Source organism: Cardiocondyla obscurior, linkage group LG15 (genome assembly GCF_019399895.1).
Source record: "Cardiocondyla obscurior isolate alpha-2009 linkage group LG15, Cobs3.1, whole genome shotgun sequence".
NCBI classification, from domain to species: Eukaryota; Metazoa; Arthropoda; class Insecta; order Hymenoptera; family Formicidae; genus Cardiocondyla; species Cardiocondyla obscurior.
Window position 1 is genome coordinate 3,801,618 of NC_091878.1, and position 16,458 is coordinate 3,818,075.

Below are 16,458 nucleotides of genomic sequence, written 5' to 3' on the forward strand. Positions count from 1 at the left end.
GCCAATTCTGGCTTTTACCCTTATTCAGAAAGTGAACAGTATAGAGAGGACGGATAAAAGCTAGCTTAATAGCACTGTAGCGTTCTAGGCAAAGTGATATCAATTACATTTCGATATCGTAACCGAAGGATATAACTTATTTTTTGTGTCAAGGCCTTTCAGAATAAAAGACGAATCGGATTCTGAATTACACGAGTTCCGTGAATCTTTTTCTTAAAATAATTTTCTTCCAATAATAAAAGTCGAAGAGTTACTTTTTTTTAATTTGGATATTTTAAATTTAAATAACAACGAAAAAAAAATAGTACAATTATATTTTATTACTATATAATAACATTTTACTTACGAATGAAATAGTTTCCTTCTTCATAAGAAAGATAGCTAGTCCGCCTTGCAAACAAGCGAGTAATCGAGTACGGTAATGAAAGCCGCAGATGCGTCTCCGAGGTGCTGTGCATTCTCGTTTACGGGATATCGATCACAGTTTCGCTGATATGATAACGAGCGGCTTCCTCCAGTCCCGTGAGTCCTTCGCCCTTTCTCACTCGGAGGCCCGCGAGCGATGATGAGGTAACGTGATAACGCGGCTGGATACGATAGACAACTATCGACTCGCGAAACATATAACGAAGGGAAACCAATACCCCGATTTCTTGACTCGAATAGTTTCCCGGTTGCACGTTACGCAACACGCTCTCCAGCACATTTTGTTTCATTCCGTTACGCCGTGGCTACCGGTGTGGAAATCTAATGCGATTTTAGTGTTACCTGCGACAAGTTGGCCGGCCACAAGGTCGTTAGTTCCATTAAGTTCTTGATCAATGCGTGAGGGCCCTTTGGTTCTCCCTCTTTGTTCGACAACTTTTCCGATTATAACGAGCTAAATATGAACGTCGGGAATATTACGACCATCTGACTCGGCAGAATTATAGCATACGTTTTCTTAACGGTCGTGAAATTTCTTGAAGCTCTTCATTCCCTTGAACTTTCAAACAAGTTCGCTCCGATAGAGTTCGGAACTGAATATTTATCACTCTTCGAATTGTAGTAGCGCAGCAAAAATTAAGACATATGTACGTATACGTGCGTATATATGTTTGTTAAAAATGTATATGTAATATTCGTAGCTGATAAGATTATGACGGTGTTTTGCCGAGGATTTAATGTTACACTAATTAAATCTGATTGTGGCGACAAATTAAGTTTTGTAATTGACGCGACGTGATCGCTTTTGTTAATTCCATTAGTTGATTAAACTAATCCTTTGTATATGTTGCAAACTTTGCGCATAGGTGTGCGGCACAGTCGCGTTGTACGATCTACTAATACGTCGTTACAACGGCGCATTAATTAAATCTCGAAGTAACAGTTAATTTACAGAATCGCGTAAGTTGTCGGCGGATTATCGTAAATACTAATTAAAGAGTTGCCTCGTTAACTTCTCGAAAAGTTTTAGCTTTTACATTCTTTAAACACAATATATCGAGCACATTATTGTGAATTAATATCGCGGATGAAAGCTGCAAAGGCTCTGATTTACTCGCGAAATACAAATTTACATGCAAAACGATGCACGTAATTACGTGCAGTAGGCACAAACGTAACATTTTACAATCAAAGGCATATTAGCAAAATGATTATTAAAGTTACTGAACGCTTACAAATGTATATTGTAAAAATATCCGAAGTAGAAGTTACTTTATCAATTTTTTTTTCTGTTAGACATCGAGAAAAAAATTTTCTAAATTAATTAAATATATATATATATTTTTTTTTCTTTTAATTCTTGCTTTCGATTAAAGCTAGTTTCTTATTTGTTGTAAATTAAAAACATTAGCATGAGGGAACAGAGAGCTGTTGTCTATCGCGTTAGCGTACGCAACTTCCTGTCGCCAGTAGTACAGATCCGTTTAAGGCCGAACTTGGTAGATGCAATTAAAGCTGGACTACTATGCCCGGTGTAAGCACGTTCTCGCGCAAAGTAGGGAATACAACCGAGGGACCGTCGGTGGCACTTCACAATCAATTTATGTTTGTTTACCGCGACGCCGGCCGCATTGCGGAGCGAATAAAGTAAAGTAAAATCGAATATTCCCCAGTTGGCGGCATTTCTCATCGACGGGCAGCTTAATGTAGACGGATAAGGCGATACAGCACATTTGATTCACATTCGAAAATACGGCCAAACACGTTGCGTTACACTAACTTTCCCACCCACATGTAACACCGAAACGGACAGGCTGTTCAGAATAACTAGCATGAAACACATTTACCAAGTTGAATGTGCTCGAGCTCACTCCAATTAGATTAAAATCCGCCGCGTGTGCACGCGCGATTTAATTTGTTTTTCGATGGCCGGGGATTAATCGTGACGAAAAATAATAATTTATAACATATAACTTACATTTTGAGCAGTAATATTCGATACGGCAATCAATTCAAATTTAATTTGTTCACAAATTTCACTGAATATTTATCGTTTGCATATTTTTTTAAAACAACAGATTAATATTAATATAAGTTGATTTCGAATTGCAAGTTATTTCTAATAATTTTATTATAACTGTAATTATTTTATCTTAAAAAGTTGGTGCGTTACGCAATTTCACTTTTTTTTTCTTTTCTTACAAATTAATTCATGTGTAATGCATCAACTTTTTTAGATAGGAGACTAGAACAAACCAGGTTTTTTTTTTAATTTAGTAAAACATTTTTTGGACAGGTTTTTTTTGAAAATAAAAATTAAATTATATTGAAAAATAGCGCGCGCATGGTTTGTTCTAGTATAATAAATATAACATTGACAAAATAAAATATAAAATATGAAAAATATCAAACGTTTTATCGGTCCACACTTTTAAGAAAACATCTTTCAAGTCGACACACTTGAAATAAATAATTAACTTTTTAACGTGCTTTAATTAATGATACAGAATTCAGTATATAGAATAATACCGAGAAATGCATGTATGTGTCATTTATGAAATTCCGCTTTCCTCATTACACGACAAAGTTTAGTGGCTTGACAAGTAGTCTCATTTTGGAAGTTGACAATGCTACACGTCTACACAGCTATTACATAGCGGTGCATTTAATAACGAAATATTTCCTTCCCAACAATCCGCTTCCACGCAGTATTATGAACAGGCTTGGAATTAAGAATTACTCTAATTTTCAATGATTAAAATTTGTTTTTTTTTTTTCCCCTTTTTTTTCTTTGAGTGCAGAAATATACTTTGATTGTAAAACCTCACAGACAAAGTTAAATTCAATCACTTAAGTAAGAGGGCTATATTTATTGCACTTTGTGTCCGGATTTGTCCCCGTGGACGTCACTATTGGAAGCTCGTAGTCACAAAATGACTCTAATTTACCGTACGCTTTTTTTCACGTCGCGAATTTTTAACAACCGTAACGGCAACAGGAGAACGGACCGAGATCTGGGCGACGGCCAATAAGCGAGAATAAATTCAGCGACAGTCGACCGTGAATGCGACGAAAAAATAAATCGCGAGTGCGATCCGCGACGTTCGCTAATTTTACATGCTGGCGCCGGAATGCCCGTCAATTTGTAGCCTCGAGCCCGGTAAAAAGAACAATGATCGCGGCGTGGAAAGGAAATTTTTCTTCGACGGAGCTGCGTAAAATTTTAGTATTTTAACATTTTTTTTAAAAACAAATTCAGATCGACGCTGTGTTTCAATTTCAATTACCTTCACAGCTTTGAAAACTGTAGGAAGTAATTTTCAAGTTAAATCTGATCTATTTTTTATACAACATAAATTAAATTTTTAATTAGTGTTTTTTTTAATAAAATTTCTACGAATTCGTAATTTCTTTTCAATTTTTATATAATTAAAAATTATACATATTTTGATAAGTACTCGGGTTTTAGATTGAAATCACAAATTCGTATCCGTTTCGCGCTCAGGTGGGCAGAATTTCGTCATCGCGAACACGCTAATGATCTTTTCATTGCATGAATCGAGCATTCTAGTCGGTGAAAATATAAAATGCAGTGCGTGGCGATCGTAAATAACATGCGGACATTTACGTGCTGGTAAGACGGTCGGAATGGGATTTATAGACTTTCAACTTACTCGTTTCTATTACTACCAGCTTGGAGATAACAATATAACTAGCGTACAATGACCATTACTTGTCGCTGCTATCGCAGTAAATTTCGCCAATTCTCCAGGGCTGTTTTTAGTTCATTGTATATTCGACGAACGTGCCCGGATGTCATCTCGGTACAGAAAGGCGATAGCATCCTGCCCATTGACTTCGTCGCGCCGTTAGCATTTTAGAATGCATTTGTATGCACCTGGCGCATCGCAGAAAATGGAAAAGGGAGACGGGCGAATCCGTAATGATTTTTCAGTAAATAAACTCGCCGCATCGGCTATTAAAATAGCTACTTTAATTAACTCTTTAGAAACGAGCCCCGCGTCCGGAATCCTAATCGGAAAGAAATTCTGCAAGGAGGAAGTTATTAAAATGCCCTCCGGATATAAATAATGTGGGAAATAATATCGCGTCTGGGAACTGCATATTTATGGAGTATAATGGGTTATTTAAATCGATCGGTACTCAACATCTTTTCCGACAAATGCGTCATGAAATAGCCGAGAAGGATCTAATTCTAGACATTACGCGTAATAAATTTCCGTCGAGTTTAGTTTAGTTTGAGTCATTAGCACTTTAAACTGCATTTGCATGCAGCCGGTGTGACACGAGAAATCAAGAAGTAACTAACTGTGTACTAAGGACAATTTCTGCGAAGAAATTTACGGCATATCGAACGAAGGGATAAAAACATTAGCTTCAAGAAAGTGCAAAATTTTGTTTTATAAAATCTCTAAGTACACTTTTTAACAGCGTTTTGAGAACGGCTAATTACGTTTTAATTCTTGAGGAGCGTATTCGCAGATTGCAATATGAATTTTTTTTTGACGTGCAATTTTTTTCCCTGACGGCTAATTAAACAAACAGTTACGTTTGCGATCGAGTTTTCAGATTATGCTGCAAAAAAGCGGGCGTGTTTTTTCTCATAGATTCTGGGACGCAAATTTTTATTCGCGGCCGCCACGTGTTTAAATTAAACTCGGCCAACGTGAGACACATCACTAAGAGTTTCGTTACTCTTTCCTTGTCGACCACTGCGTGAAAGATCCTCCGAAGGATTTTTTTTCGGTTGATCCTCGTAATATTAAGTAATCGACTGAACAAGTTCTCGGTTTATTTGAACGTCGCGTATGCATCAGCGGAAAAGAAATCCGAGTTTTCAAGCCACGCTGCTAATTAATAAGAAATTAAATAATAATAATATTAATAATTACACTTAACTTAAACTTAACTTAAACTTTTAAGCGTATTAATTTTATGTCTTTTCTTTTCACAAGTAAGGGATCATAAATAACGGGACTGTTTGTAGCGCGAGCCGTGTTTTGCGGCTTTTATGAAGATTAACCGTCGAAAGTTTCTTTATTCGGCGTGTGAAACTTGGCGGTTTGTACCCGTCGGCCGTAAAAGAGCAAGCGACATGTCTTTGCGTAATTATCGCGCATTATTTTTACGTTGAAAACTAGCGCATTTCATTTTGCATATTTCACTGAGATTTATTCCACCGCCGCGTAAAACTTGATGACGACGTTGCACCCCGGAGTTTTGTATTATTTCGCGCGATGTTCTTTTCGTGTTGTTGTCCACGTGAACTACAGTTTAATACTGCCAGTGGATCTTGGAAACTCAGACCGGACGGTCACTTGGATGGAAATATTACTTTTATCTAACGCGCGTTTCAAAATTCAGAGACGGTCTTTCGAAACTCCCGACGTGCCACGTGTCTCGTATGCAGAGAATAACCCGGGAAGAAAATGTCACCCTGGCAAATGCAACAGTAACGGCTCGCTTACAAATTGAAACATTTTTAGTATAAATGTTACCCTTTCGCCCGCGCGTATTAGACGGGAACGAAACCCTGGGCTTCAAAAGTTTAAAATATGAACGAAAAACACTCGTTCCCGGGAATCGTAGGAGGTGGGAGATCGCCCCGGTTGCATGCGATATTAAAAAACACGCGTTTCGCGTCACGCGGAGTAGCTCGTGGGTGAAAATTACGCGAAAATAAACTCATCTTTCGGCATTTTTTTTCCGTCGCAATTAAAAGCTTCCTTGAAAAGATTGTCCCGAACCTCATTTTCTAACGAAATCTATCTGAGATTAGCAATAAAACCAGAAGTTTTACTGTTGGCTCTTGGCTCCGAGCTGTCTGACCTGATTGAGGGAACTTTTTGAAATCGAATACCGGAAGGCAACGATTTGCGGTTCGTTGGTTATTTGGCATATTAAATAAATTCAACGTTGTTGAATAAATTAGTTTTTCGGTTAATAAAAATTGTTGAATAAAATATGGGGAGGAAATAAAGTAAACGACTATGTAGTAACAAGTAAATTCGATTGAGCAAACGATCCTAGGAATTAACTAACAGAGGCAACTGATTACCGTTATGAAAGCTATTCATCAGCCACCTTGACGGCGATAAGTATATTGGATCGCATAATCGGATCCTGCATCGGATTAGAATCGAGCGAGATGATGGGTAAAACGGGGTTACGCGCTTCACGGAAAAACAGATGTTTCTGATTAGCAATAATTGTTCTCCGCCGACGTTCTCATTAATTTAAGTATTAATAGGTTGACAAACATCCAAGAAACGTTGGACTTTATAACGAGTCAACAGCTTTAATTTTTTTTTTTTCTCCCACAATTTATGAAACCAATTAATTAATCTTTGCGATGTGAAAAAGGTTAGTCGAAGAAGTGGCTAAAGATTTCCATTCACGATAAATGTAAGGTCAAGCCTTTACAATTTATTAAATATGTATATATCAAAGAATATCGAGTCTTCTCTTCGCTACGCAAAAGTACGTGCTTGTGAAACTTTATATTTCGGGTAATTAATTGAAATTTATACGAAAGTTTTGCGTCTGTCCGTATAGCTTCTATTTCGATAAAACGAGGAAAAATAACCGCACAGTTGACATGCCTGTTAACGGGGTTCGTGTGTTACCGGACATACCGAAGTCGTCGGTTCTCGGCGGCGACAACTTTGTCAAAAAAATGATCGAAGCCTACGAGATGAAGGCAAGATGGTCCAACGAGAATAATCGGATAAGTGTGGAGAAGTCTACTTCGAGTCCTGCGATATGCAACGCGTCCGGCTCACAATGTCGCAGCAGCTTCAAGAAAATACCCAAGATCGCGTCTCGGCACGGAATGCACGAAATTGAAGACGACGGCGTCAAGTGGTCTTCGGAAAATGACGGAGCCGAAATTTTGGAAGTCTGGCTGGGATCTTCTCCCAAGATCAATATGTACAGCTCCGTAGACGAACTGTCGACGGATGTGCAATGCAGTACCTCGCGAAGAAATAAAATGTGGAAGCTAATAAGGAAGAATCAAAAGCAAGATAAAACGAAGAATGAATTAATGATTTGCTCAAGTCCTTTGGAGAAAAACAAATATTTGGACACCGAAGATTCTTTCGACGACGTTTCAACAAGCTCCTACGACTCTAGCTCGAGCAATAGCAACAGCTACAAAAAGCTACAAGACGACTTGTACAGCTTCGATAACGACCAGCAAACTTTGCCGTACGAGGATCGGCCAATTGAGATGGCTCTAACCGAGAAGCTGTCTCAAAATAAACCGCTGCAAAAATTCAAGTCTGCGTTTACCACGAAATGGATGCACTGCAAGAAGGCCTGGAAAAAATCAACCGAGAAATCAAGCGATCGTAATTCCGAGTCGCAATTTGTATTTTCGTTCCCTTCCTCGCAAAAATCCTGGCGTCCCGGGCCGACTTTTGAGACTTTCGGTTACAAGAAAAGCGGCTGCTTTAACGTCAAAGCTTGTTCGAAGGACTCTCACATGGTTTTGACTGAAGTGCCCCGCGAAGAGTTCGCGAGTGGTTTCGGATTCTCGGATTCCGTTCCGTGGAAAACTCGGCGTGACACGGCCGGCCCGTCGAAAGAAAATCACGCGAACGTTGAATCTTCGAGGTTAAAAGACCCCTGCGGGTACCCGACTCTCGTCAAGCACCCTTGCCTCACGCGGAACGGGATCTTCAAACACCCTTTCGTCCCGGGGACAAAGCTGGATTAAGGCACGGTAGAGGAGACGAAGATGAGGAGGATAAGATGCGACGCGAAGGAGCGTGAATTTGATACGCGTGAATTGGAATTTTAGCCAAGCCTCTCGTGCCTCGAGTCGAGCAGAGCATCTTGTACTCCAAAATATCTGACCGAGTCGCTTAGTTTCTAAATTATAACGACATATTAATGATAAATTAAATTTTAATAACTAATTAATAATAATACAGAAAGATAACATATTTTTTTATATTAAAAAATTATTAACTCATTAAATTTTAATATAAGAAATAATTATTATTACTTTGAAAGAGTTAAATGAAAGAATAATTTAATAATTAATTACAATTAATAAAACATATACATGTATATATTTAGATCGTGTAAATCAATGCCGGGACTTGATAGACTCGTTTCTTACCAAACGTCGTCGCCCGCTAATAATGTTCTTACGTCATGCAATTTTAACACGGATTTTCTATCTGCCGTGCACGATCTTAATCTATACTTGCAGACAAAGCCTTGCGCCGCACCGTTACTTTCATCGTAAATCCGAAAAACCTAAGATTCTCCATGTCGCGGGCGAAATCACGGGCGATCGAAAAGAGTTTAGATGTTTGGAGGGCCATCCGCGACTCTTCTCGCGAACTTGACGACGGATAAAATTGTCCGAGTTACGATCTAACTTGACCAGAGCGCTAGGTAGTAATCCATTGAAATTACAATCGAGCTTCTTACAATCGAACGCTGGCCCTTGAGGACAAATTTACAGCCGTTTGCCAATTATTTATGACTCAACGTTCGCGTCGTCGTTTAAATCCGGAAATTGATTTTGTTGCATTAGTATCTTTATTAGGTACTTCGATTTATGCCCGGCTTGCAGCATCAATTAGCGAAACGGTCGACAGATGATTATCGAGCTAGTTACGTCGTCCATTCGTTTTAATATTTCGATACCATTTGACACTGTAAATATTGTTACTACGCAAGAGAAGACCGATTTAATGAGAATTTTGACTGTAATTTAACTCACTGATATATTTATATATTTATTAATGTCTATTTTTTTGCAACGATACTCGACATGGTTGAATTTTATTCAAACGTAACTTGTCAATAATAATTTCTTCCCACTGCTTTGTAATGTAATACCGATTTCGACGCGAGATTATTGTTGAATAAAATTCTCGAGCGATAAGCGAATATGTTAATTGAAAATATAATTAACAAGGTTAAAAGTTTGTTCGTTAATAATTTGTACACTCGTTTTTCTTCTTCTTCTTTTTTTTTCAAATATCGGCATGAGACTTAAAAAGACGTTCGGAAAGTAGAAGTTAAGTTACAACGCAATTATGTCTTTTGCAAATTTTTACAAGCCACAGCAGAATTATATTTATATTTATATATTTTTTTTATAATGTTTGAATATTTCTTTAAAATAATCTTTTTATTTCTTGCGTTGAGAAAGAGATAAAAAGGATTTGACATTCGCGAATAATTCCATTTATTCGTCCGTTTCTTTCTCGTCGAAATCGGTAAATTCCAATACGATGGGTTCATGATACCGCGAGTATCCTGTTCGTTTTCTTGCGAAATGACACGACGATTCTTTCGCGGACAAAGCGACGCGAAGAGGCGATATCATGTAATCCTCATCCTTATTGACGAAGATACTTTTGCCCCGAGTCTCTCGCATTTCTCGCGGAAATGCTGAAAGAGATCTCGCGCGGCGGCAAAGTATTTGTTGTGTTGTATAATAGCGATTTCGCGCCTCTTGATACGGAGCTAACGTCCCGCTTACTGCTGTTAAAAATTACGCATTTGACATGATATTATATACTTCATACTTTGTGTTCGAGAAATATTAGCATGTAAAAGAAACACCTTGCCCGATTTCGAAATTTTAAATCACCTCTCGGATGCAGATCCTTCGATTATCTCCTTTATCGTCGTAATTCGCAAATAACGCTTGACGCAAACGTTCCTCTGGAATTGCAATCGCTCGTGGGTATTGTATGAATTTCAATTTTGAAGTCGCACGGCGGTCTCGAGGAACGTTCTAAGTCAACCGGGGGATTATTGGGCATCTCGTGTGCTCCAGACCTTTTATTATCTCGTCGGATGTGTTTATCCAGGACTAATGATACGCGCGTAAACGTGTCGCGCGCTATAACACGTCGATGGAATGGAAGTTTCGCCGATGGCGTGCGCCGCGATGGAATTTATTTATACTTTAACGATCAATTTGCATGAGATTCGCACCGTAGCGCTTGCGACGAAGGTCATTCGGCATGACAAACGCGGTGGGATAAAGATATGTTTGTCTGGCGGAGATTTTCTATAATGTAGCGGAAATTGTACGAAACGACGCACCGAGAGGCGTTATCGTCACGGCTTTGCAGAATCACATAAAATTTTCTCGGGAGAAGCCATTCCACTTCACAGAAACGGCCGCCGTTTAAGTTTTGTGGCGCGAGGCGTCGTTACTCTTTTAATTCTTAAACAACAAATACACTTCGGAATTATTAAATGATATGAAATCGATAATACTACAAAAATGCTCGTGCAGCATTTTTGTAGTATTATCGATTTCACTGATATTTATTAGTTTGGTTTTTTTAAAACTTTAATTAAAGACGATTATTAAATTACTTGAAAACGTTTCTTATGGCGTTGGTACTAGTCAGAAAGAATTATCTGAAATTAATTGACAAAATTCTAGTATTTATTTCTTGTCGAGGAACGTTGTGAGACGTGTAATTGCTCGTGCAGCATCATCGATAATTGTAATATGTCGTTAGCGTAAACTGACAATTACTGTCGCGCGGTATCAGTATAACAAGCGGCGAACTCGGGAATTTCATTATTGTCTACCTATCCCGTCTCATTAAATTCAATTAACTCTTAAACCACGACGCATTTGTTCACCTCGCTCTTTGCCCTCTGCATTCAGCTTCGTTCCCGAATTCGTTTCAAATTGTATTGAATTCGTTGGATCTTTTACCGCGTTTGTTCGCGCTATAACTATCGCGGACCTAGGATCCGTAAAAAATTGGCGATTTGAGGATTGACAGGAATTTGCTTGTTTTACATTTTTGATCTCCCCAATTCAGGATTTACCTAAAAACCTCTTACGTTCCCGTTCCTCCCGTCTCCGTTCACTCTCATTCATAAATATGCAGTTTTCAATCAGGGATTATAAAATAAATAACGAACGGTCCCTTTTTTTACAGAAATTAATTAAATTTAAAATAATATATTACGACGAAATGTATTTCAACACACGTCGCAAAATTTAGAACGTCGGGTTTCAAAGAATGTAAAGCGAGAGAAATGCTAATTGTGAAAAAAAAGTATTAATTATTGTTGCAATAATGTCGCTCTTCTGCGCAATTCGAAATTCAGGCTTTAAAAAAAAAAGAAAAAAAGCATTTTCCCGATTCACTCTCGCAGCATCCAGCTGGGGTAGCACGCTTGATCGTTTCGTGACGTAGGTGGTGGCGTTTGCAGTTTTCCACCCACGTTAAAAAACGGTCAATGACGTAAGTACATCTATTGAAACTCGCCCACACGTGTCCACATGCGATGATCTCCGGGGATATACTCTTTTATGGATTCCTCAATCAATTTTGCTCCCAGGGCTCAGTCTTTTTATCATAGAACATATGGAAAACGAAATTTCCATTCGCTAGAAGACATTTTAACGTCTAAATACCGAAAGACGTCGATAAATTTTCTAGGATAGGTCAGTCTTCATATCTCACGGCGAAAATATTGGTGATCGATATCACGGCGATTCTTTTCGGAAATAAAGTGTGTCGGACAAGGAAATCGCAGTGATAAGCGTGATAAGCCGCGTTTGAACTTTAACGGTAGGAAAGATCCTATTACTCGGGCATTTAGAGAAAAAGTCGAAGGAGATTTACGACTCGCCAAGCCCGCGAATCTCCTCGGGATTTAGGATTTTACTGTTTACGCTATTTAGACGCCGCGGGCGACAGGTCCCATTATCGAGATGGCGAGTTAACAAACTCACTTAACCGAGTTAACATCGAACTCCGCGTTTCTTCCGCAAATCAACGCAAATTAATCACGGCAAAGCCAGACGGTGGAAGCCGCAAAAGCCACCATCCAGTATTACGTTTTAAATATTATTAAATATTAATCGAGTATTTCAAATTGCGCGAACCAGCCCGCTAAATTCTCACGACTTGACTTTTTACGTAACTCGATTTTTTATTTATCTCGGCGTATAATGCGAAATATTTGCCATTGGTTCACGTAATGATTTCTTTTCTCTCTCTATTTTATCGCGCGATCAGAATAGCCATTGCGTGCAGAGATGGGCGAGAGATCGCGTGCATCTGCTCGGGCGGGAACAACGTCGGCGGAAGCCGGCGAAAGGGGGTAATTTTCCGGAACGATGGTGTGGAAAATAGATGCATCGCGGTAACGTTGCCGACTGCCGACGACGGCGATTTTCCCATTCCCTTTTATTTTCCCTCAACGCCGGCCGTTGCTCGTAATATCACCGACGCGTGGGGCGTCACGTTTTCCCGTCGCCGGAGCAAAGTACGGCTTGGTCACTGAGCGCCTTGGTAACTGAGAAATAAGATTGGATAACGCGCGAAAAGTGGGATTATTATATCTTCTTAAACGTTCTTAGAATAACGGGGATAACTGAAAAGCTACTGCAAAATTTTCAAGTGCTGCGCGAGAAACATAATCCCCTCGGGGACGTGAGTTATTACATTTTTTTTTGTGGCTGTGCGTACTCGTCTCCTTGCGAAAATGCACTTTCACAAGAGGAAAAGGCACGAGATTTCTCCCATTTTTTTTTCTCTTTTTTTTTTTCTCCCTTTTGAAAACGTACACAGAGTCTTTAATATTACGCTACCTACGTTTTATCATTGTTCCACATATTCTCCCATTTTTTTTTTGTCTTTCTTTTGTACCGAATGTTTCCACAAAGAGAAAATTGAGGCATTGTCAATAACGTCAAAAATTTATCCAACCATTCTTGAATGGCATGCTCAAAAGCAATAATAATCCAGGTATTATTTGACGGAGTCACATGTGCGTAAAACGTAATACATTGTTTTTACAGTATAATAAATTGATGAAAAGAAAAAGTACCGTTTAGCGCAGGAAGAGGAAGAGAAAATGAAAACGTCTGCTTTTTGATAAATAAATTCTATTTTATTAAAAATTCTGATAAAGTGCTATTTTTATAAAAGGCAACTTTTGAATACAAATTATATAAAGAGAATAAAACTTTGAATTATTTTTTGCGAGCACATTAATTATTTATATTACTTTAACATTATAATTTTCGTTATAAATAGGAAATTTTTTTTAGTAGACATAGCCTTTCTAATACAATCACGTGTGAATATTTTATCTCTAACATTTCCGTATCGTTCACTTCGAAGCCTCTGATTATCTTTCCGCAAAGAAGATGAAGTAATAGTATGCAAATTCGATGATGCGAAATTGACACGGTTAGAAAGAAGCGGCGTCGAAAACGTCAGTAAAACACTTCGTTTGCATTTTCCCGCAGTTTTTACCGAGCCATCATATTATTCTTAAATAATATATTTTACCATGCCGCAAGATATTGTTAAGAATATTAGATACTTATGAATATTCCTTCGTCAAGAATATTTTTGAAATATTTAAATGTTTTTTTCTTTACAACACTTTAGCAGCATTGTCTTAGTGGCTTGTATAAATAAAGAAAATTAAATTTTTTTATTACTTATTAAAAAAACATTTAATTAATTTCAAAAATAATTGACTGGTTTATTGAAAGAAAAAAGAACTGACGTTTAAGCGCATTACATTTTTACACACTTGTATATTTTCTCGGGATAAGGAAAAATATATTTTAAAGGGGAACATTTTCAGTATTGTTTAGAAAATTTAGTAAAGCACTTTTGATATAGAAAGGATCTCTTTGATCACGTCGATTCTCGACGTTTTCTGATACGGTATATAATTTGTTTTATTCTCATTTACAGTAATGCCAGCGTACAGTTCTATATTGTTCCGCAGCTTTGACATACCTAATCCAATAAAATTTGCATCCAAGCTAGAATTTAGATGACGAGAATATTGTTTGCAGCGGTTCGCCGTGTTTCCCTCGGTGTTTTTGATACGAGAATTAGCTTTTCTCATCAGCGGAATTTCCCCTAATAAGAAGAGCGTGTGATATATTTTCGCGACGTGTTCTTTGACAATTCCGTCATTAATTTAACTCGATACGAAATTATCATACTTTGTTATCAGAGAGAAAAAGAGAAATGGATTAAACTTAATTTTGTTTCCCTGGCTTTCTTTCGTAGTCTGTTCATTTCGTCATCAAAACTCAAATATTAAAAGTATTTCAAAATCTAAAGAAAAGCTTTTGTAACGCAGCTTACGCTATTCTTTTCCAGTTTCTTTCTATAGAAATCTACGTGCTCGCTTCGTCGATGTATATCATATTCTCTCTGCTTCACGCGTTGATGCAAACTTATCAAATTTTGCAAGAGCGTTACACTGAAAGATATGAAATATGTAAAGGAAAATATGTCAGAAATGTTAGATTGTCGGGCTTTATATTTTTCCACGATTTTAATATTTCAATTTCTCATTTTCTATCGTTTCTCTTTCTTTTTCGTACATCTTGTTTGTTGAAGAAAAAGAAAGAAGGAAAGAAAGAAAAAAGAATTTGTTTGTTTGAGCGAGAATTATTTCACCTAGCGGAAAGAAAAGGATAGGGAAGCACTCGTTACTGATAAATGTGGAAACGGTGGGCAATGGCAACGCGGAAACAGAAGTGGGAAATGAATATTGTTAAAATCCGGAAAATGATGTTTCAGCTTTTTCTCCTTCTTCGGTTTTTGAACGATTGCAGCTATCCGTTCGCTATTTATCAATGTCCAGATCTTTGCCGCTTGTGAACAACGGGAAGTCGATCGACGGTCGTTCCAAGTCCCTCGTGTACGATTGCGAAATTGGTTCCTTTCGCGTTGGTTCCGACGTAAACTAATAAAATATGTCGGTGTCGACGGTGTCAACAGCTTCGATAAAATAAAATTCAGCTTGCCGACTTTATAAATGATAGTCTATCGCACGGCAAAGCTTCTTTCATGATACACGACTCGCACGTGCTCTGGATTTTATACATTGTAATTGTACAGGGGTGATTAATGCGACGTTTTCTTTAATTATGTTAATTAATAACGCGCGATATACCAAGTACATTATAATATTTAATTAATTTTTTTAGAAGAATTTGCCGCTTTAATAATATAATTTAATAATATAATTATATATATTATTGTACATAATTATGAAGCAGAGAACTATCGTGGTATTTTTCTGGGACTTTCCCCGTAACGTTCTAATGTGTAGAAATTTTCGTACTAAGATAATCGTATCTGAGATACCTCCGGAAATTCTCGGGGGCGTTATGAACGAGCCTTGATTACTGTAAAGGAACTTACAATTAGGGATACTATGTTTTTACAGCACGGCTGAACTTTGCATCTCGCGAAAATTCGCAACTCTGTTAATCGCGCGAACAACTGTAATTATAAATAATTATACCTCGGCATATAATAACGTGTAATATATTCTGTTTTAAACAATTATTTACGAAGCAATCAAACATCATGTAATAACAAAATTATTTTAAATAACACATAAAAAAATAATAATTAATGTAAAATAATACTAGTTATTAAATAATGGCATGATAAATACTCTTTATCATATTTTATTTAATAGTTCTCTTTGTTATTCGCAATGCAGATATTATTTTGTGGCATTCTATGCGATTACAAAATCTCATATAACCGCGTAGGAATCTCTCAAATTGCGCAGTTACGTTAAACAATTTTCCCGATCGATAGACAAATCGGCCATAATTTGAGCGCGCGAGATTAACAATTGACCCGAGGCGAAGTCAATTCTTCGCATACAATACTTTGCAATTTATGAAATTGTTAATTTACTTCGCATCAGCATGGAACATGGCGCTGTAACACGCAAATAAAAGTAGCTGATAGTAAGTACATTGAAAGGCAGATATGGCATTTACTACAACGAGCGGCGACTGTAGTAAGCCGCGTTCTCTCTCAGTCCTCTGTAACCGGTGCTCCGTATCACATCCACGCGCGCGCTTCGTGTGAGATTCGACGCACACCACGCCAAGGTCACGTACGCTAGCCGCCGTCGCAGCACCACGAATGCCATTCCTGACGGTGAGTGTACAACGCGATGCGTAGGGCGCGAGAGAGACAGAGATAGCGCGGGATA

At 37.9% G+C, this 16,458-nt stretch overlaps 2 protein-coding genes across 6 annotated transcripts in view; both read left to right on the plus strand.

Annotated features, from left to right (window-relative positions):
- Window positions 1-16,029, plus strand: part of LOC139108708 (uncharacterized) — a 48,912-nt gene extending 32,883 nt beyond the window's left edge. For both annotated transcript variants that reach the window (XM_070667216.1, XM_070667217.1), the window contains exon 2: window positions 7,003-16,029. In XM_070667216.1, coding sequence (XP_070523317.1) covers window positions 7,046-8,167 — 1,122 coding nt within the window. In that variant the 5' untranslated portion in view covers window positions 7,003-7,045 and the 3' untranslated portion in view covers window positions 8,168-16,029. The remainder of the gene's footprint in view (window positions 1-7,002) is intronic.
- LOC139108705 (uncharacterized) overlaps window positions 1-16,458 on the plus strand; it is a 94,606-nt gene that overhangs the window by 47,901 nt on the left and 30,247 nt on the right. The window lies entirely within an intron of this gene.